Below are 21,830 nucleotides of genomic sequence, written 5' to 3' on the forward strand. Positions count from 1 at the left end.
CAAAACTAATACTTTCCATTATACAAACATTATAGGATTATCTAAATTATTTAGAAAACATTTCTCGTCCTTACCAAAATGAGAGTGGAAACATCTATGAGCAATTGGATAGCCAGAAGGAGATAAGTGGAATGATTCAAATGCCCAAACTCTCTGTCAGAAGTGTTTTTGTCCTTACTCAGATGGCCAGGATGGCCTCAGCAGGCCTAAAAAAACAATCGGTAACCGTCACTCTGACTTTAACAGCATGACCCACTTAGAAATTAGGCAGGGATCAGGCTGGCTTCTGAAAAGGTATTAAATTTACCCTGCTATGCTGAAGACTTTTGAGGGTCAGGGGGAACCATACTCTCAAACCTCCATCCATGTTAGGGAATGCTTTCATAGAAATGCCCTGACCGGTGGCATGTTTTTAGAATGCCAAATCCTCATGACACTTACAGAATGGCAGTAGGTGCCAGGCACGATTCATGGCTCAATAAAAATGAGTCAATGATTGGGATAAATAGGGCAGGTCCAGATGGTTAAAGAAAAGGACCCACCTTTCATGCACAAGGATGGCTTGCCAGATCTGCTCATTTGGCTAGCTAGCAAGCCTGGGAAGAAAGAAGGAAGACACTGAAGAGACACATTTTTCAGATGTAACTGGACTTTTGGCTGTTTATCACCATTCTGCTGTGAGGTTACTATTTATTCTAAAATATGGCTTGGATAAATATTATGACTCATTGTTTTAGCACATTAACAACTTCTAAACGTAATTTGAATGTGTTATTCTGACTCACCAGTAATAACGCTTGGTAAAAGAATGATTACTCAGAGTCTTTCTTTAACCATGCCCCAGCCCTTCCAAAGTCCCTATCCCAACTTCTGTTATTCCCTCTCCTAACACCCTGTTCTTTTCCTTTCCAGAACCTTTATATATTTTATAATTATATATTTATTTGTAGGTTTATTTGTTTTAGTGTCTCTCTTCCTTACTGGACAATAAACACAAGGGCTAAAATTATCTCATTTGTTTTGTTTACCTCTGTCTATCCCACACCTAGCACAGTGTATGGTACATTTTAGCTGCTCAAAACATATTTGTTGTATGAATGTTAACTGAATAACTCAACTAGGGTCATTATAGCCTCAAGTTTTTTTCATTTTCATGTTTTCAAGAAGGCTTGTGCACCAGAAAAGGACTTTCCTTTAATTGTCTTTGCCCAGCTTCATTTAACAATGTTTGATCTCTTAAGTGAAGAATGTGGGGCCTAAAACACAGCCAAAAAGTAGTACATTTACTTACTCACATTTCCAGCTCTCTCCAAGCATCAGAGTAACTCTTCTTCATATACAGAGTGCAACTGGAGTATATCGGACAATAAGATAATAATAAATGTTGTCTAATAAAATTATGTTGAATTTTGTGACACAATTTGTATGTCCTGTTTGACTGCTACTGAGTTAGTAAACTTAAGTCTTCATGTCCACGTTCCACTCACGGGAGGGTAGGAGTGTAAGTGGGAGGATATGTCTATGTTTTAAGTGTTATTAAAATTTATTGAGTTCTGGTTGGGCATGGTGGCTCATGCCTGTGATCTCAGCACTTTGGGAGGCTGAGGCAGGTGGATCACTTGAGGTCAGGAGTTCAAGACCAACCTGGCTAACATGGTGAAACCTCCATCTCTACTAAAAATACAAAAATTAGCCAGGCATGGTAGCGCGTGCCTGTAATCCCAGCTACTCGGGAGGCTGAGGCTTGAGAATCGCTTGAACCCAGGAGACAAAGGTTGCAGTGAGCCAAGATCATGGCACTGTACTCCAGCCTGGGAGAAGGAGTGAGACCTGTTTCAAAAAAAATAATAAAATAAAATAAAATAAAATAATTTATTGAGTTCTTCCAGGCAGAAACTTCTTGGTAACTTAAGAAAAGCATAAGTAGGTAGTGGCTAATACCAAGACATCAATACCACCCCTTACCACATACCCTATTTAATTTAATTTAATTAATTTATTTCTTTATTTTTTTGAGATGGAGTCTTGCTCTGTCACCAGGCTGGAGTGCAGTGGTGCGATTTCGGCTCACTGCAACCTCCACCTCCCAGGTGCAAGTGATTCTCCTGCCTCAGCCTTCAGAGTAGCTGGGACTACAGGAGCACACCAACATGCCCAGCTAATTTTTGTATTTTTAGTAGAGACAGGGTTTCACCATGTTAGCCAGGATGGTCTTGATCTCTTGACTTCGTGATCCACCCGCCTCAGCCTCCCAAAGTGCTGGGATTACGGGCATGAGCCACCATGTCTGGCCCACATATCCTATTTTAGATATAACAAAAGAGAGGATGAATAAATGTGAAGATGAAAATAGTTCCTAAAATAGTTTTTTTAAACATTAAATTACTTTGAGGAGGGGTGACTAGAAAGTTTTTATTGTCTCCTCTAGAAATCCTTCTTTTTCTTTGTCTGATAGTACTTATTACTAAATTGCTACATAATTTACTTATTTATTAAATATAATATTTATCTGTTCTCCTTCACCTCATCTAGAATATAATATGGCAGGAAACTTTGCTTTATTTACTGATGAATCCCAAGTATTTGGAATAGTCCCTGATAGTGGTGAGACTAGTAGGGAGTGCTGAATGAATTGTTATTGAATGAATGAACAAACGAACATCTTGAATTTTTTAGTTTTGTTGTTATTGTTAATTCAATGTACTTGAATTTTTGCACATTATAGATTTTGAAGAATGATTTCTTCCCTTCTTCTGTTTGCTATGTTAACTCTTTCTTTTAGAGTAAGTTCTTCTATTTGTTCAATTTAGAGCCTCTCATGGTGTTGACTTCTTAGCTTTTTGAAAATCTTGCTTTTTTGTGGAGGTTGGCTCTGATTACAGGGGGATATGTTTGGTGATTGCTGGAGAGAAGCAGACTGTAATTTCAGGTAGGCATGTGCTGTGTACCAGTAGCTCCTCAGTCCTCCTGGCTATCTGGGATGCTGCCCTGCTTGTCCAGCACACATTGGCTGCTCTGGCTTCCATGTAAATTGGCAGTGCTTGTGGCTCAGCCCAAGCAGGGGAAGCAGGAGGCACTGACCTACACAGCTGCTCTGAATGTAGCTCCCAGATTAATCACCCTGACTGCCCTGGGCCCCCTCTCGTTTATTGTATCTTTTGTCCCTGAGCCTGGAGCATGTCCAGAGAGTTCCTTATGCTGCAACAGTCCTCTCTGGGATACAATTTGGGCTTTGGGTTCTCTTGTCAATCAAGTTCCACCTGCTTAGAGGCAGATTTACCATGAAACCAATGAAGCTTCAGGGTTCTTCACCTACATGGCTCCCTTCCAAAGCCCTGTACCCAATTGCATATTTACAATTTGCATTATTTATCTTAAAGGGGACTTCCGAAACTGTGTACACTTCAGGACCCACAAAACTTGACTCTCTTCCATCTATATGCTTTCTACCTTTGAGAAATTTGTTAAAATTTCAGGTCTATAGGCCGGGCATGGTGGCTGACACCTGTAACCCCAGCACTTTGGGAGGCTGAGGCAAGTGGATTGCATAAGGTCAGGAGTTCGAGACTAGCTTGGCCAATATGGCAGAACCCGTCTCTACTAAAAATACAAAAATTAGCTGGGCATGATGGCAGGCACCTGTAATCCCAGCTACTACGGAGGCTGAGGCAGGAGAACTGCTTGAACCAAGAAGGTGGTGGTTACAGTGAACCGAGATCATGCCACTGCACTCCAGCCTGGGTGACAGAGCAAGACTCCATCTCAAAAAAAAAAAAAAATTGAGGTCTACACATGGCATTCTATATGGTTTTCCAGTTAGCTTTTGGGGTGTTGGAAGAGAAGATAGGCCCATGTGCTCAGTCTACCATTTTGGGATGATGATGCCCTTTTCACTGCTAAACTACTTCTAATTAGCCTTTGGTGCCCATCACCCTGTCAAACTGCTCTTACTGAGGTCATTATGGCCTCCCTGTTATTAAATCAAAAGATACTTTTCAGTTTTCATCTTATTTGATCTCTAATTAGTATTCACTGTAGTCAACTACTTAATCCCTCTTGAAACAACTCTTCTTTTTTATGACTGCCCTATATCCCCCCTACCATTTGGGATGTTCCTTGCCAATTTCCTTTAGGGGATTTTTGTCATCTACCCAAACTTTAAATCTTGGCATTCCTTTGCAGTATGGTCTGGACAGGAGTGATACTTGAAGTAATTAACTGCTGATTCAGAATGGATGCCACTACCAATCAGAAAGATGTAAACCATAACCAGCCTCAAGGGCTATGCCAGTTGTACTAATTAAATATCACAATTGGGGCTTGGGGCCAATTACCTTCTGACAAAAATATGAGGAAGAAAATTGAGGCCAATTTTGTACTTGAACAAAAATGCAAAATCCTTTTAAAAATTAGCAAACCAAATCTTGAAATATATGAAAAGATAGTGGATTATGACAGAATTGTGTTTATCCAAAGAATTCAAGATTGGTTTAACATTATAAAATCAATATTCTTTACCATACTAACAGAGTAAAGGGGAAAAACACATGATAAGCTCAATAAATGCAGAAAAAGTGCTTGAAAAAATTCAACATCCTTTCATGATTTTTAAAAATCTTAGTATTTTAGACATCAGAACTTACAACAAAATCCTACATAATATGTTATTATAGAGCTAGAAAGCATTCTCTTCAAGATCAGAAATAAGACTAGAGCATGTATTGAACAGAAAAAGACACTTCTGTCCAACATTGTACCAAAGGATTTAGCCAGCTCAAAACAGCAAAAATAATGAAATACGAAATAGAGGATTAAAAAGGAAGAACACACCCAAAAATCTATAGATAGATTTCCATAAATTTAGCGGTTGTTGAATGAGGAAAAGTCCTCCAAAGGAGAATTGTTTCATGAATTTAACAAGGTTATAGAAGTTGATTGTGTTTCGATTACATAACAAACATAGAAAGTAATTTTTAACAATGATGCCATTAATAATAGCATTAAAAAATAATAATATCATTAAAAATGAGATGCCTATGAATAAAGCTAACCAAGGATTTGTAAGACCCAGAGAAAAGATTACAAATCTTTTTTGAAAGAAATTAAAGAATACCGCCTATGAAGGCTGGCATAGTGGCTTACACCTGCAGTCCCTGCTACTCAGGACAACCAGGCAGGAGGATCACCTGAACCTGGGAGTTCAAGATTACAGTAAGCTATCATTGTGCCACTGCACTCCATCCTGGGTGACAGAAATTAAAGAATACCTTTGAAAATGGAGAAATATACCATGTCCTTGACTATGAAAGCTCAGTATTTTAAAGATGTCAAATTCCCCTAAATTGATATACAGATTCAATGCAATTCCAAAAATCTTATTAGTTTTTTTTGTTGTTGTTCTTGTTTTTTTTTTTGAGACACAGTCTCGATCTGTTGCCCAGGCTGGAGTGCACTGACACGATCTCGGCTCACTGCAACCGCCACATCCTGAGTTCAAGCGATTCTCCTGCCTCAGCCTCCCAAGTAACTGAGACTGCAGGTGCCCGCCACTATGCTCTGCTAATTTTTGTATTTTTGGTAGAGACGGGGTTTCACCATGTTGGCCAGGCTGGTCTCGAACTCCTGACCTCAAGTGATCTGCCCGCCTTGGCCTCCCAAAGTGCTGGGATTACAGGCGTGAGCCCCCACGCCCGGCCTAGATTTTAAAACTTGGTAAGAGGATTCCAAAATTTATATTATAAGGGCAAAAGAGCAAGAAAGGCCAAAAATCCTTAAAATGAAAAATTTGGAAACCAAGAGCTGTGAAAAGCCTATTATAACGAGATAAATAAATCACAGGAAAATAAGAGAAAGCCCATACGTTTATGGAATTTCAATTTATGATGAGCTGACACTATAGATCAGTGGGGAAAAGATATACTTTTCCATCAACTGGTGCTAGAATAATTGGCTATCCAATCTTAAAAAATGAAAATGGGTTCCCGGCTTTACATTATACACAAAAATCAACTTTAAGTGGATTAAAAACTTAAATGTGAAAGACAAAATTATGAAATTTTTAGAAGACAAAATACAAGAATATCTTTATGACTTTGAGGTTAGGAAGAATTTCTTAAACTAGATGCAAACTACAAAAACCAACATCATAAAGGGAAAAATTAATTAATTTGGAGCAAAAGTTAAGAATATCTAATTATCTAAAGATAAACTAAAATAAAATAAAAATAAAAAGAGGAAATAGAAAAATAAATGAAACCAGAAGAGGATATTTTCATAACGTGTTATATGACTAGTATCCAGTAGTATCCAGGATATTGCTGCTTTTTTTTTTTTTCGAGAGGATGAGAGGGAGTTTCACTCTTGTCACCCAGACTGGAGTGCAATGGCATGATCTTGGCTCACTGTAACCTCCACCTCCTGGGTTCAAGCAATTCTCCTGCCTCAGCCTCCCGAGTAGCTGGGATTACAGGTGCCCTCCACCACGCCTGGCTAATTTTTGTATTTTTAGTAGAGACAGGGTTTCACAATGTTGGCCAGGCTAGTCTCGAACTCCTGACCTCAGGGGATCTGCCTGCCTTGGCCTCCCAAAGTGCTGGGATTACAGGCGTGAGCCACCACACCCAGTCTATCCAGGATATTTTAAAAGTTTTATAAATCAATAAGAAAAGAACAAAAAATCCAATAGAAAAATGGGTGAAAGATGTAAACAGGCCCTTCATAAAACATGAGTCCTGAAAGGTCAACGAACAAAAAAATTTCAACCTCATTTGTAACTGCGGAAATGAAAATAAAAACCACTTGAGATAATACTTCATACCCATCAGACTGGCAAAAATGTAAAAGTCTGGTATAGGTTGAGCATCACAAATCCAAAAATATGTAATCCAAAATGCTACAAAAATTTAAAACTTTCTGAGTGCTGACAACACTCAAAGGAAATGTTTATTAGAGCCAATCTCATCTGAGATTTGAAATTCTCAGATTTGGGATGCTCAATCAGTAAGTATAATGCAATATTCCAAAATCCAATAAAAATTGAAATTTGAAACACTTCTGGTCTCAAACAATAATATCAATATTGGCAATGATGTAGAACAACCAAAACTCTTACACAATGTTGGTGGGAATGTAAATCAAAACAATTCCTTTGGAAAACAATTTGGTATTATCATAAAGTTGAAGTTATACATAGTCTGCCAGCAATTTTATGCCCAACACACTCATTCACCAGGAAAAGCTTGTGTACCATACTAGAACATTTGTAATGACATTGTTCATGTTAGGAAAAAACCTGTAAACCACCCAAATGTACATCAATGATATATTATTCTAGCCATACAGTAAAATACTGCATAGCAATGAAAACAAGTGGTTTAGAGTTGTGTGTAACATGGATATACTTTTTAAAGAAAAAAATTCAAGTAGTAGAAGAAAATAGACATTCTGATTTCACTTGTATCAGTTTTAAAACATGTAAAAGTTACTAATATTATTTTAAAAAATATTTTCATTATCAAAACCTTCAAACATACATAGAGAGACTAGAACAATGTACCCCTTTGCACACATTGCTTATCTTCAACAAATTATCAGCAGTTTGTTAGAACACAGATGGCCGAGCCTCTTCCCTAGACATCCTGATTCAGTGGGTCCAAGATGTGGCCTGTGAATTTGCCTGTCCATCAAGTCGCAGGTGAAGCTGACGCTGCTGGTCCATGGACCCACTTTGAGTAGCCTGCTCTAGGAGGCTTTCAGAATCTGACCTCTTGGAACTAGTTTAAGGCACATTAAAAAAAAAAAAGAGAGAGAGAGAATCTGGCCTCTAGTCTCTCTCTATGCTTATCTCAAACCATTTCCCCCTCACTCTTTAAGATTTAGTGACATCAAGACATAATTGGTTTCTTCAATTTCTTAAACTCACCAATTAACTTGCTGCGTAAAGGGCTTCAAATTTTCTATTCCCTCAGCCTGCAACACTTTTCCCCACAGCCTACTTTGCCAGCCTAACTCTTAGCTGTCCTTTATGTCTCAGCCTTAATATCGATTTTCAAGAAAACCTTCCCAACCCATAAGGTTTGGTCCCTTTGCTATATGCTCCCTCCTTTATAACATTTATCACAATTGTAACTATATAAACAGTTATGGAATTTGTATTTATTATCTGTGTTCCTTACTATACTCTATGCTGCATGAAGGCAGGGAATTTGGCTGTCTCGTTTGCTGCTTTAACCTTAGTGTCTACAACAGTATGGGGCACATAAATAGGCACTTAATATTTGTTGGATGAATGAATGAATGAAGGTATCTAGATTTTCCCAAAAAGTAGAAAGAAAAAGCCTCTAAATAGTGTAATATGAAATTAAGATATGCTTTTTATTTATAACTATTTTGTTTCCTACACTACTTGTAGACAAATGTCTAGAAGCGGCAATAACAAAACTTAACAGCCATAGCAGGCATCAACATCTATAAAAGGTAAATTTGTGCTGCCTCTAAAGGTTGTGTACAAGCAAACATAGAGTTACCCAGCTGTACATTCCTGGGGAAAGAATTTGGAGCTGGGATACAGGAAAGGATCACGGCCATTTGCTGTGAATTCTCACAGACTCTTTCATCTCTGGGTAATACATGAACGTATTTCATTTTCTAAGACAACTCCTCCAATGAAGCTATGTCCAAGAAAGATTAACAGGCTTGCAAAACACACTAGCTTCAGTGATACAGGATTCCACCCCTACTTATACAACAATTTCTACCCAATTAACTTGGAAATCAACAATATAAACAAAATAATTTTTCAACTTGTTAAACTAGGGTTACAAGAACATGGGCAAAATACTGATTATATAATACACAGGAGCACATAGGTTAGGCTTCAGTTGCCCAGTATGCTTATTATATTTTCTTGCTAAGATAGCAAAAAAGGATACTATCCTTATTGACTGTGGTGTTCCTATTTAGCAAACCAAAATGTCTCATTACTTTGTTATTTTAACATATTTTTTAAGGAAATCCTCTGAATCAAAATCTGTTTTCCTGGGTCCTGTGGAGATGCCTCAAAAGTTTCAGTGGCGAACAAACAAGTAGGGCTCCAGGCGTCTCTACCCCACCCCTCTTCAAAACTCAATAGCACTACTATATCTTAAAAAGATATATGTGTCCCAGGCTTGGCACGGTGGCTCACACCTGTAATCCCAGCACTTTGGGAGGCCAAGGCAGGCAGATCATGAGGTCAGGAGTTCAAGACCAGCCTGACCAACATGGCGAAACCCCATCTCTACTAAAAATACAAAAATTAGACGGGCGTGGTGGCATGCGCCTGTAATCCCAGCTACTCGGGAGGCTGAGGCAGAAGAATCACTTGAACCCAGGAGGCAGAGGTTGCAGTGAGCCAAGATCGTGCCACTGCACTCCAGCACTTCAGCCTGGGTGACAGAGCGAGACTTCACCCCCCCAAAAAAAAAAAAAAAAAAAAAAGATATATGTGTCCCAGGCTGGGCATGGTAGCTCACACCTATAATCCCAGCACTTTGGGAGGGCAAGGGAGGTGGATCACCTGAGGTCAGGAGTTCGAGATCAGCCTGGCCTACATGGTGAAACCCCGTCTCTACTGAAAATACAAAAAATTAGCTGGGTGTGGTGGCGGGCACCTGTAATCCCAGTTACTTGGGAGGCTGAGGCAGGGGAATTGCTTGGAGGTGGGGGAATTGCTTGAACCCAGGAGGCGGAGGTTGCAGTGAGCCAAGATCTGGCCATTGCACTCCAGCCTGAGTGACGGAGAGACTCTGTGTCAAAATCACTACTCCACTCTAGCACTGGACTGAACCAACTAGGAGATGGCTCCAAGAATTAGTTGTGTTTACAGTTCCTTTGTAAGTACAGAGATATTGTGTCAGGCTTTTCTCAGTGTCCAGGGTATTCCTTGGAATGTTTCTAGTTCCACTACTCTCTCATCTGACTTTCAGTCCTGCATTTCTGGCTGCCTACTGGAAATGGTCCTTCTGTCCCCTCAGCCTCAAATTCCCATCGACCTCCTCCACAAACCAGCCACTTCTTCCCTTATCTCAGTCCATGCTGGAGACCCCATCTTTCTTTCAAGTATCCAGGTCCACAAACTTGTGGAGTAAATTTTGTATACCCATCCTTCCTCTGCGGTGTGTCACCAAGTTCAGCTTGATTTCTTTTCTTCTAAACATTGCTCGCTGACATCTTTCCTCCTCGTTCCTACCACACCTACCCGAGTCCGACCAGAGCATCAGATGCCTAGGATACCTTCCGCAGCTTCCTAAGTGGCTTCATGGCTTCATTTTTTCCAGATGTGACTTATTCTTCCAGATTAATTATTCTTAAATCCTCCCTTTCATCTTGTTACTTCCCTATACACAACCTTAAATGGTTTCCAGTTTGTTTTGAAACCAAGTCTGAACTACTCTGCTTTGCTTTCAAGGTTCTTCGAAGTCATCTGACTCTACTCTCCTTTCCAGTTTGGTCAGTGTCCTCCCTGCTATATAAAAAATATTATTATAATTAGAGAGTCTGTGCCTTTCCATAAACATGCTGAAGTGACCTGGCCTGAAAGGACCCATTCCTTCCACCTACCTCTTCAACCTTATCTCTAATCTTTCTTACCTTTACCCTATGTTCTTGACATAGACGAGTACTTATGGTTCCCTGATAACACTTGCCTCGGGAGCTTTGCACTTGCTTTCCCCTCTACCCTTGGCCTCCTCTACCTCCTGTGTTAACACTTCCTTTATCATGCACTCCAGGCCAAGCAACTCATATACTCTTTTAAGCCACCACTGCCTCCTCTACAGACTCCTGTCATAGCCCTTATTACATAATACTGCAGTGATTGATTTGTTTGCTGTCTGCCTGATTCCTAGCTATTAGATTGTGAGCCACCCTCTCAGAAGAGTTTAGATTTGGTTTCAAAACAAGATTTATGACCTCCACTAGCTCACAGTTGTTTTGTACTCCCAGTGAATCACTTTAGTAACTCAATTGATATTTGTTGAATGAGTAAATAAGAAACTTTCTACCTAAATTTTCACTATTCAAAGTTCAAGTAAAATCCTCCTACATCTCTGAAGACTTCTTTGACTTTTCTAGTCCTTCACTCCTTCTCTGACACCTGACACTACTTAAAGTTTGTACTATAAAAATTAGGATTATTTCTTTAATTGTATTGCAAGCTCCTTGAAGGCAGGGATGCATATTTATATTGTGTCTGTCATTGCATTGATCACTGTGCCGAACACACAGTAAAAACTAACTAACTAACTAAATATTTGCTTTCTGATTGGAGTTATATAAATTCTGTGCTTAGGAAAATGGCAGCTAATAGTCTACTCGGACAATTCTAATTCTATTCTTAATCTAATTGCAGTCATAAAATTAAGTACTAACTCATTCAGAAAATATTTAGCATATACCTACTAATTTCCTAGCATCCAACCAGTGGTTAGGATACAGGCATGATTGCTGTCAGTAAAGAAATTCTTCCCAGGAAAAATTAGCATTGCTACATGGAAACTGTGTACATTTCTTTCACTTTTAAATTTGAAGATTTGTAAATTTTTAGTTGGCTGATTAAATGGTTTCTGAGTGGCCACCACATTACTTTGCTTTGTGGGGAATGTCTTCCTAATTGACATTTCTTAGTGGTGCATTGAATTCATTCTTGTATCTGAGATTGTCATGGTTGAAAAATGAGTACTTAGACTGACCAGATGCCGCTGAGTAGTAGCTGTCATGGGGCTGTAATGACATCTCACTAGCATTACCGACCAGAGTCCCAGGGAGTATCATCAGGCACGTTCAGAGCAGAAGAGTAGACACTGCCCTGTGTTTTTCAGTTCCAACCCTTTGCTACATCTTAGGCCAACTGTCTCACTTCTGATTTAAATCTAAGTTGAGTTTCTTGTTTTCCTGTTTCTTTATCCACTAGCTCATTCAACATTTCTGAGTGGCTACCATGAGCCCAAAGCTGTGCTCAGTGCTCAAGACACAAAGGTAAAAACAACAGAATCCCTGCCCTCAAGGAGATCAGCAGGATAACCTAATAGTCAAATGTATCTGCCACTGTAGAAATAATATTTGGCATTGCCTTATGTCACCTTTGAAAAGCAAAAATCAATATATGAATATGTCTTTGGGCCAGAATCCCTTGAATTAATATGCCTATATATAAACAAAAATGCTATTATTAATACTACTATTGTCCTATAATTGAATATTATGGAATAAAAAGATGATGCCCAGATGCCCTATTTACATACAGAGAATAAATGTTAAATAGTAATGAAATCATATTCTAGTAATAATCAGGTAGTTACAAACACAAAGTAACTCTTATAGGACTCTAAATACCAGGAATTCTCTACAAAAGTAATCCACTTCAACCACATTTTTCACATGTTATTCCATTATAAAATCAAAAGTAGGACATGTTACCCTAGGGGCTAAGGCTGGTTCCAGGTTTTGTGGGACCTGAAGCTCATAAATGTGGAAGGGCTCCTTTAAAAAGTAAAATAAACTTAGAATGCAAAATTAGGTATAGCCTAGGCAAATGAGGCGTCCTGAAACTTGCACTGCATTTGCCTCACAGAAAAGCTGACCATGGTAGGCAAATAAAAGATGAATAACCTCTCTATCCATCAGTCATAGCTTTCATGAAGCTGACATGGAAAGTGTATAATGCATTTAATACATGTATAATGAATCTTTAAATTGACTTTAGCCTCAGCCCAATTCTATAGGTTTTTATGCTATTATTTGGGTTTCTTTAAAGTTTAAAAAAATACTGCAGGTATTCATTGCATAGAGACCTTTTTTAGGCTATAAATTGTAGCCCTGCGCTGTCCAATACTGTAGTCATTAGACACATGCAGTTACTGGGCACTTGAAATGTGGCTCGTGCAACTAAATAACTGAATTTTTAATTATACTTATTTATTTATTTATTTATTTATTTATTTATTTATTTATTTATTGAAGGAGTCTCGCTCTGTCGCCCAGGCTGGAGTGCAGTGGTGCAAGCTCGGCTCACAGCAAGTTCCGCCTCCCGGGTTCACGCCAGTCTCCTGCCTCAGCCTCTCAAGTAGCTGGAACTACAGGCGCCCGCCACCATGCTTGGCTAATTTTTTTTTTTTTTTTTTTTTGTATTTTTAGTAGAGACAGGGTTTCACCTTTTTAGCCAGGATGGTCTCGATCTCCTTACCTCGTGATCCGCCCGCCTCAGCCTCCCAAAGTGCTGGGATTGCAGGCGTGAGCCACTGCGCCAGGCCTAATTTACTTATTTTGAGATGGAGCCTCCGCTCTGTAGCCCAGGCTGGAGTGCAGTGGTGCGATCTCGGCTCACTACAACCTCTGCCACCCAAGTTCAAGAAATTCTCTCTGCCTAAGCCACCTGAATAGTTGGCATTACAGATGCCTGTTACCACGCCCAGCTAATTTTTTTTGTATTTTTAGTAGAGATGGGGTTTCGCCCTGTTGGCCAGGCTGGTCTTGAACTCCTGACCTCAACTGATCTGCCTGCCTCGGCCTCCCAAAGTGCTGGAATTATACGCTGACGCTGGAGCCACTGCGCCCGGCCAAAATGAAGGTTGTATTCCCTAGGAAAATTTAACATCCAAATTGAAATATGCTGTCAGTGTAGAATTCACGCCGAGTTTCAAATCCCTGGTATAATAAAAATAATGTAAAATATCTTATTAATAATTCTTATATTGGTTACATGTTGAATGATAATGTTTTTATTTATTTTATTTTATTTATTTATTTTTGAGACTGAGTTTCGCTCTTGTTGCCCGGGCTGGAGAGCAGTGGCGCGATCTCGGCTCACCGCAACCTCCGTCTCCCGGGTTCAAGCGATTTTCCTGCGTCAGCCTCCGGAGTAGCTGAGATTACAGGCGCATACCACCACGCCCGGCTAATTTTTGTGTTTTTAGTAGAGATGGGATTTCTCCATGTTGGTCAGGCTGGTCTCGAGCTCCCGACCTCAGGTGATCGGCTGGCCTTGACCTCCCAAAATGCTGAGATTACAGGCGTGAGCCACTGCGCCCAGCCTACGATAATGTTTTTAATATGTTAGTTAAATAATGTATGTTATTAACTTTAATTTCACCTGGTTCTTTTTAGTTTTTAAAAATGTAGCTACTAGAGAAATTAAAACTACATACGTGACTAGGTTTACATTTCTATTGGACCAGGCTGCTTTAGATACCGACTACTTTTCTCAAAGGGAGTATATAATTTTGTAAACCAGGTGCTTAAATGATAATACTTGGGAGGGTCATGGTAGATGGAAAGCAACATTACTCAGCATTACCAATGGGACATTTTTACCTTACTTGAGGTGGTGGAATTCCTACCACTATGCAATCCAACTGTACTCGAGTTCCTTCTGGAACTTCTCTGCTCCGTAACTTTTGAGTGAACCGGGGAGGTTGCCCCAGAGGTTCTTCATAGTACAGAGATGAAGGGGAAGACCCTGGTGTAGTGTCTCCACCAGCCGCCTCACTGGCAGCCTGCTCCGCTTCACGCCTCTTGGCTTCCTGCTGTTCCAGGGCGTGATTCACTTCATTATCCCTGGTATCCGCAGGGATAGGGATGGGAACAGAAGATCTTTCTCGTCTTTCTGACAGATCTGAGAAACTGGAGCTGTTTTCCTGCATAACTTTGTTTTGAGATTCCAGTTTACTCTTGTGGTTTTTGCAGGCACGAGGTCTAATCCTTTTGGAGCTGTGGGATTTGAAAAGGGAGGATAGCTCTTCAATGAAGTCGGCAGCCTTATTTAAAAATACTTTTTTGGACTGGGTTTCAGAACAATACTGTGGCCTTTTTGCCTCCTGGGGGCTCTCTTTAGGGCTCGTGGGACTTCGAGGGTTATCCTGGCAGAAGTTAGGCTCAAAACTTAAATTAGGTGAGTGTTTCGTCTGATCAGGAGAAAGTCGTTTTCTAGCTTGAGTTTCATCTGCCTTCTCCAAAGGGTCGTAATTGATGGCCAGTCTTGCCAAATTGACACTTTCGTCTAATTCTTCTTGGCTCAGAAAGGCTGAAAGATCTGGAAGGTCATCTTGGCCTCCGCCTCCTTCAGCGGCCCCAGAAGGACTGCCGAAATGGCAAGGGTTGGAGGAGGGCTCCGCTCGACTCCTCTCATTGTTTCCCCGATGTCTGGTTTCAGCTAAATAGCTCTCTCTTAGAAGCTGAGATATGGAAGTAGAAGCTTCTATGCTGTCGTCTTGCATGCTGTCACAAAATAATAATAACAAAAAGTTTGGATCATTTCTAGGGAATAACAAGTCTATGTCTACTATAGCACTGCAGACTCGTTAGAAATTAAAGTTCAAAATAAAGAATTGCCTAATTTTAATACTTTTACAAACTTTTAATTAATTTATTTATTTTTGAGAGAAGGTCTCACTTTGTCACCCAGGCTGGAGTGCAGTGATGCAATCTCGGCTCACTGCAACCTCCACCTCATGGGCTCAAGCGATCCTCCCACCTCACCCTTGCACGTAGCTGGGACTACAGGCATGTGCCACCACACCCAGCTGATTTTTGTATTTTTTGCAAGACAAGGTTTTTGCCTGTTGCCCAGGCTGGTCTCGAGCTCCTGGGCTCAGGTGATCCACTCACCTCAGCCTTCCAAAGTGCTGGGATTATAGGGGTGAGCCACTGTGCCCTCCCCCTTTTACAAACTTTAAAGACTTAAATATTACTCTCAAATTATGAAATAAATAAGAACAGAATGAAATTTCCCTGAAATTGAAAATAAAGACCTGGATGATTACCACTTTATTAAACTCTTTAAAGGCAAGTTCAGTTGTGAAGGCCATGACATAACTGTAATAATATTAAATAACATTTCTAAGCCTGATATTGATAATGTCGATAATGGTCTTTTAGTTATACAGTGCTTTCATACACAGAGATTTGCTCTCCACCCTCTCCTCTTTACCTTGAATGTAATAGAATTATAGAAATTGAAAGATGTTGACAACATAATCTCACCTAGTTACTGAAAATATGAACTTGATCTAGCTAGCTCATGGAAAGTAAACAATGCTTTTGTTTTTTGACAAGCTTGCTAGAGACAAGCTGTTTAAATTCAATGTTGTTATTAGGCTCAACCTGTTCTTGAAAACTATGATGATTTAGCTTCTTCATATTAGGCTACAAAGATATGAGTTAGAGCCTAGGTTTTTAAAAAATCTTAAATTAACTTTGGTTAAGAGGGGAAATGAGATATAATGGAATGTGATGCTTGGCAGGAGACTTCGCTCTGTGTTCTTCCTAACTTTTGAATTTTAATTATACGATATTACCTATTCAAAAAATAAATATTTTTAAAGTCTTAAGAAAGTAATATAATAATGCAAGCCAATTTTGTATTTTTAATATTATATCCATTTATTCATTCAAACATTTACTAAAGGACGGCAAATTTGTGACTTAGGCTGTCACTACTCTCTCTCATCCTTAAAAGCTGCAGCTCAGTGATACTGTACTTTCCCCTTGACCTTGACTTTCCTAACACTCCACTCCTTCAGCCATCACCAATGAGAGATGGCAATGGAGGTGAAGACTATTTGCCATTCTTGGCTACTGTGTGGGAAAGTGGAGAAAAAAGTAATCTTCTAAATATTTTCTGGCTTTAACATCCTATAATAGAACTTACTTCAGTTGATTTCTTTCCATTCTCTTATATGACAGCATCACTTATATCACACAAAAGGCTTCCTAGGAACTGTCCCAGTTCCCAAACTTCTAGAATGCTATCCCAAACTAACCTCTGATTTGGCAAAGTAGGCAGCCACCTTGAGAAGCAATTAGAGATGACTGAAAGGACCATCCACAGTAAAATATTTTTCCCACCTACTTGCCACAGACTGAGATTGCCCCTACTAGAGCTACTTATTTGGATGAAGTCTATTATGCCTTTTAAAAAAGATTAATTTAAAATGCAAAGGTGACAGGGCACCGTGGCGCACGCCTATGATCCCAGCACTTTGGGAGGCCAAAGCGGGTGGATCACCTGAGGTCAGGAGTTTGAGACCAGCCTGGGCAGCATGGTGAAACCCTGTCTCTACCAAAAATACAAAAAATTAGCTGGGCGTGGTGGTGGGCGCCTGTAATTCCAGCTACTCAGGAGGCTGAGACAGGATAATTACTTGAACCTGGGAAGCGGAGGTTGCTGTGAGCCAAGATCGCACCATTGCACTCCAGCCTGGGCAACAAGAGCAAAACTCTGTCTCAATAAATAAATAAATTAATTAATTAATTAATTAAATAAAATGCAAAGGTGTTGGAGGGCAAAGATTTGTCTACAAAGGTGTTTATCACATGATAATATTTAAAAATTGGAACCATGTTCAGTAATAAGAAATTAGTTAATTAAATTATTACTCATTAAATAGAACTATATGGCTATTTATTAAATTTTGTGGAACAGTGAATAATATACAAAATAGTATATGAAAGTATAATTGATACCCCAATTGAAAATCTTTCTCATTTGTGCACCAAATACATGTAGTAATAGTTAAAGATATATGAAATAAGGTGCAAAATGTTATTTGAAAATGTAATTAATATACCGAAAATCCTCATTTGTAACTCAACTATTTCTTTAGCCTCGTTTAATTTTCTGTTTCTGTTTAGATGGAGGGGAAATTAAGTGCCTTATAAATCAGGATGGCTTTCTCTCTATTCATTGGACATTACTGTTTATTGTGGTTTTTTAAATTTCCTTCCTTCCTTCCTTCATCACTCTTTTCCCTCCCTCTCTCTCTCTTTCTCTCTTTCTCTCTTTCTTTCTTTCTTGACAGGGTCTCACTCCCTCACCCAGGATGGAGCACAGTGGCATGATCATAGCTCACTGTACCCTTAAACTCCTGGATTCAAGCAATTCTCCCTCCTCAACCTCCCAAGTAGCTGGGACTACAGCCACGCACCACCACACCTGGCTAATATTTAAATTTTCTGTAGGAACGAGGTCTCTCTATGTTGCCCAGGCTGGTCTCCAACTCAAAGAACCTCAAGTGATCCTCCCACCTCCATCTCCCAAAGCTCTGGGATTACAGGCATGAGGCATTGTGCCTAGCCTGTATATTGTGTTTTAATGTGACTTTGTCTTTTACTCTTTATTTTGAGATAGCTTTTATACTGAGGCAACATGGAATGAGCATTGGCCTTGGTACCAGATAGATCTAATTCCAAATCCTGCTTCATCTCGTAACAATTATGTAACTCTGAGAAGTTAACTTATTTGAGCTTTGGTTTCTTCATCTGTAAAACATGAAAAAATCTATTTCCCAGGGGAGTGAGGATTAATAACATCAAAGGCAAAGTCCTTAAAATAGGGCTTGCCACTATAATGGGTATTCAACTGATGTTCGTAAAAAACAATGCTTTGGTGAAGGTGATATTAAAGTTGAAGAACTTTAAAAAAGTTTATATTTGTGGTGGAAATAGAAAATAAAATTCTTAGATAAGTTTTTTTTTTTTAAGAAAAGAAGCCAATTGAGGTGTTAATGTACCTGTTCTTATGTTTATGGTTATGATAAATTATTACAACAAAACTTTCAGGTATTCAAAATAAAGATTTCTTTAATGTTTTAATGTAGTACTTATGACCTAGTACTTTGGCATTAGATAGAACTGGGTTCAAATCCTATTTCTGACACTTCCTAATATCCTCGTATAAACTTGGGAAAGTTTAAACTCTATACGCCTCAGTTTACTCATCTGTAAAACAGATATAATAGTAGTAGCCATATCATAGGTAGAAGTGATGATTAAATGTGCTTGGGATTTAGTAAACATTCAATAAATGGAAGTTACTATTACTATAATAATAATTATTATTATTATTATTTAACAGCTATGGCCATGTATCATGGCCTCCATTTTATAGATAAGAAATGGAGGCAGAACTAGTGAAGTGGCTTGATCCGAGGAAAAATTTGAAGAAAAACCAAAGTCTACATTCATAGTTAATTCAGTGTATCTGTATTCTATTGAAATACAGTCTCATGAATTAACTGTGTTGACTTCAGATCTTTGTATTCTCTTTGCTTGGACTGCTTCCTGTGCCCACCTCTTTTCACTATCCTATCAGGCCTAATCCTACATGGTCTTTGGTTCCTAGCTGAGACATCACTGCCCTGGGATTTCTTCTCTTCCCTGAGTTGGGTACCTCTCCAATGTGCTCCCAAAGCTCACTGTCCTTGACACAGTCTCCAAACACAGTACTTATCACAATATATGAAGTGTGTGTATTTTCTTCTCTGTCTCCTTCACTATGTTTTGTACACCATCATCTCTGCACCCACATAGCACATAGAAGGTGGTCAATAATTTTTTTTTTTTTAATTTATGTGTTCATTAGAATTTTCTGCTAACTCTACTATTAGCTTTCACTTTTTTTTTTTTTTTAAGACAGAGTTTCGCTATTGTTGCCCAGGCTGGAGTGCAATGGTGTGATGTTGGCTCACTGCAACCTCCACCTCCCACGTTCAAGCGATTCTCCTGCCTCAGCCTCCCAAGTAGCTGGGATTACAGGCATGCGCCACCATGCCTAGCTAATTTTTGTATTTTTAGTAGAGACAGGGTTTCACCATGTTGATCACTCTGGATGGTCTTGAACTCCTGACCTCGAGTGATCTACCTACCTCGGCCTCCCAAAGTGCTGGGATTACAGGTGTGAGCCACCATGTCCGGCCTATCTTTCACTTTTGATTGTAGGATAAAACAGGACAGATAAAGGAGGTCAAAGAAAACTTATAGACACAAAGAAAAACTATAAACTGGTAAAGGCAGTCATAACTTTAAGATGACTTTCAAGTGAAAATTTATTTATGAGGGATAAAATAACTGAAATCATGCTTTGTTTTCTTTTTTCTTTCTTTTCTTTCTTTTTTTTTGAGATAGACTCTCGCTCTTATAGCCCAGACTGAAGTGCAATGGCACGATCTCAGCTCACTGCAGCCTCTGTCTCCCGTGTTCAAGCGATTCTCCTGCCTCAGCCTCCCAAGTGGCTGGGATTATAGGCACCTGCCACCATGCCCGGCTAATTTTTGTATTTTTAATAGAGATGGGTTTTCACCATGTTGACCAGGCTGGAATGCTTTACTTTCATACCAGAAGTATCAGAGAACATCTGATTATGATCAGAAACCTGGGCTTGAATCCCAGCTCCAACACTAAATAACTTCGTTTTCTTGAGAAAGTCACTTAATGCATCTGAATCTCAGTTAACCTCATCTGTCAAATAGGACAACAATTCTATCTTTGAGGATTCTCAGATGAAAATGCATATATAAATTGTTAAACTGATAAAATATTAGCCAAAATAAAAAATATGAAAATTATTTTCTTTTTTAAGCATTAATTTAAAAACTTTCTATTTTAAGCATTAATTTTATAACTATTATAAAATTTGTACTTAAAAAAATCATAAGTGCTCTTATAGGTACCCTATAATTCATTTATTCATCCAATAAATATTTATTGAGCATCTACTATGTGCCAGGCACTGTTCTAGGCACTGTGGATTCAGTGGTGAACAAAAGACAGAGTCTCTATCCTAATGGAACTGATGTTCTAGTAGGGAAAATATTAATGTTGGGAAGAAAAATAAAATAGAAAAGGGGGATTGAGAATAATGGAGGAGGAAACAAAGTGTGTTATTTTAGCTAGCAAAGTCAAGCAAAGCTTATAATGCAGTGGAGAAGTTACTCATGTGACCATCTGGTAAAAAAAAAATGTTCCTGACTGAGGTAGAAGTAAGCATCAAAGCCTGAAGAGGTGAGTGTTTTGTATGTTTAAGTCAAGCCCAGTGAGCGAAGAAGTGCGTGAAAAAGAAGAGCCAAAGAAAATGAGGGCAGAAAGGTTTAAGGCCAGATCATTTAAGGTCTTGCAGACCATGGAAAGGACTTCAAATTTTATTAAACGTGTGAAGGGAAACCACTTAAAGGTTTTGAGAAGCAGACGGCATGGTTTTGAAAAAGTTCAATCATGGCTGCTATGCAAAGAATCAAACTGAAGGAAGTAACAGTAGAAGTGAGCAGATCAGTTAGGAGGCAATTGCAACATGCTACACAAGGGATGATGGTGGCTTGGACAAATGAGCGGTAGCCATGGGAGATGGCCAGAAATGCTCATATTTGAGATGTCTTTAAAAGTAGAGCCAATGCGGTTTGCTGATGGATTAAAAGTGGGATGTGAAAGAAAGAGCAGTCAAGAATTACTCCAATATTTATGCCCTGAGCAACTAGGTCATTGGCAAAATCATTTGCTGGAATGAGGCAGGAGCAGGTTTCAGGAAAGAAAATTGTAAGTTCTCTTAGACTTTTCAGCTGCAGTATTCAGAGTGTCATTTGACTTTTTTTTTTTTTTTTTTTTTTTTTTGATTATGGAGTTTCACTTTGTCGCCCAGGCTGGAGTGCAGTGGTGCAATTTCCGCTCACTGCAACCTCTGCCTCCTGGGTTCAAGCAACTCACCTGCCTCAGCCTCCTGAGTAGCTGGGGTTCCAGGCGCGTGCCACCACCCCTGGCTAATTTTTGTGTTTTTAGTAGAGACAGGGTTTCACCAAGTTATCCAGGCTGGTTTCAAACTCCTGACTTCAAGTAATCCGCCTGCCTTAGCCTCCCAAAGTGCTGGGATTACAGGCGTGAGCCACCATGCCCCGTCACAGTGATATTTGAGTTTGTTTCCTCTTTTCTGTTTCTCACAAAATGGAAAATTAGATTTTTTTTCCCACTTTCAAAATAAGAATGAGTAATTATCCTTGAAAACAGATCATGGCATTGATGAAATGGCA

At 39.2% G+C, this 21,830-nt stretch overlaps 1 protein-coding gene across 3 annotated transcripts in view; it reads right to left on the reverse strand.

The window, feature by feature from the left end:
* MYPN (myopalladin) overlaps positions 1 to 21,830 on the reverse strand; it is a 101,924-nt gene that overhangs the window by 74,915 nt on the left and 5,179 nt on the right. The window contains exon 2 of one of the 3 annotated variants that reach the window (XM_004049489.4): positions 14,350 to 15,252. In XM_004049489.4, the coding sequence (XP_004049537.1) occupies positions 14,350 to 15,251 (902 nt within the window). In that variant the 5' untranslated portion in view covers position 15,252. Of the gene's footprint in view, positions 1 to 74; positions 207 to 14,349; positions 15,253 to 21,830 lie in introns of those variants that run through there. The other 2 variants (XM_063710051.1, XM_063710052.1) reach the window with 2 other exon arrangements.

Source organism: Gorilla gorilla, chromosome 8 (assembly GCF_029281585.2).
Source record: "Gorilla gorilla gorilla isolate KB3781 chromosome 8, NHGRI_mGorGor1-v2.1_pri, whole genome shotgun sequence".
In the NCBI taxonomy this organism is placed as follows: Eukaryota; Metazoa; Chordata; class Mammalia; order Primates; family Hominidae; genus Gorilla; species Gorilla gorilla.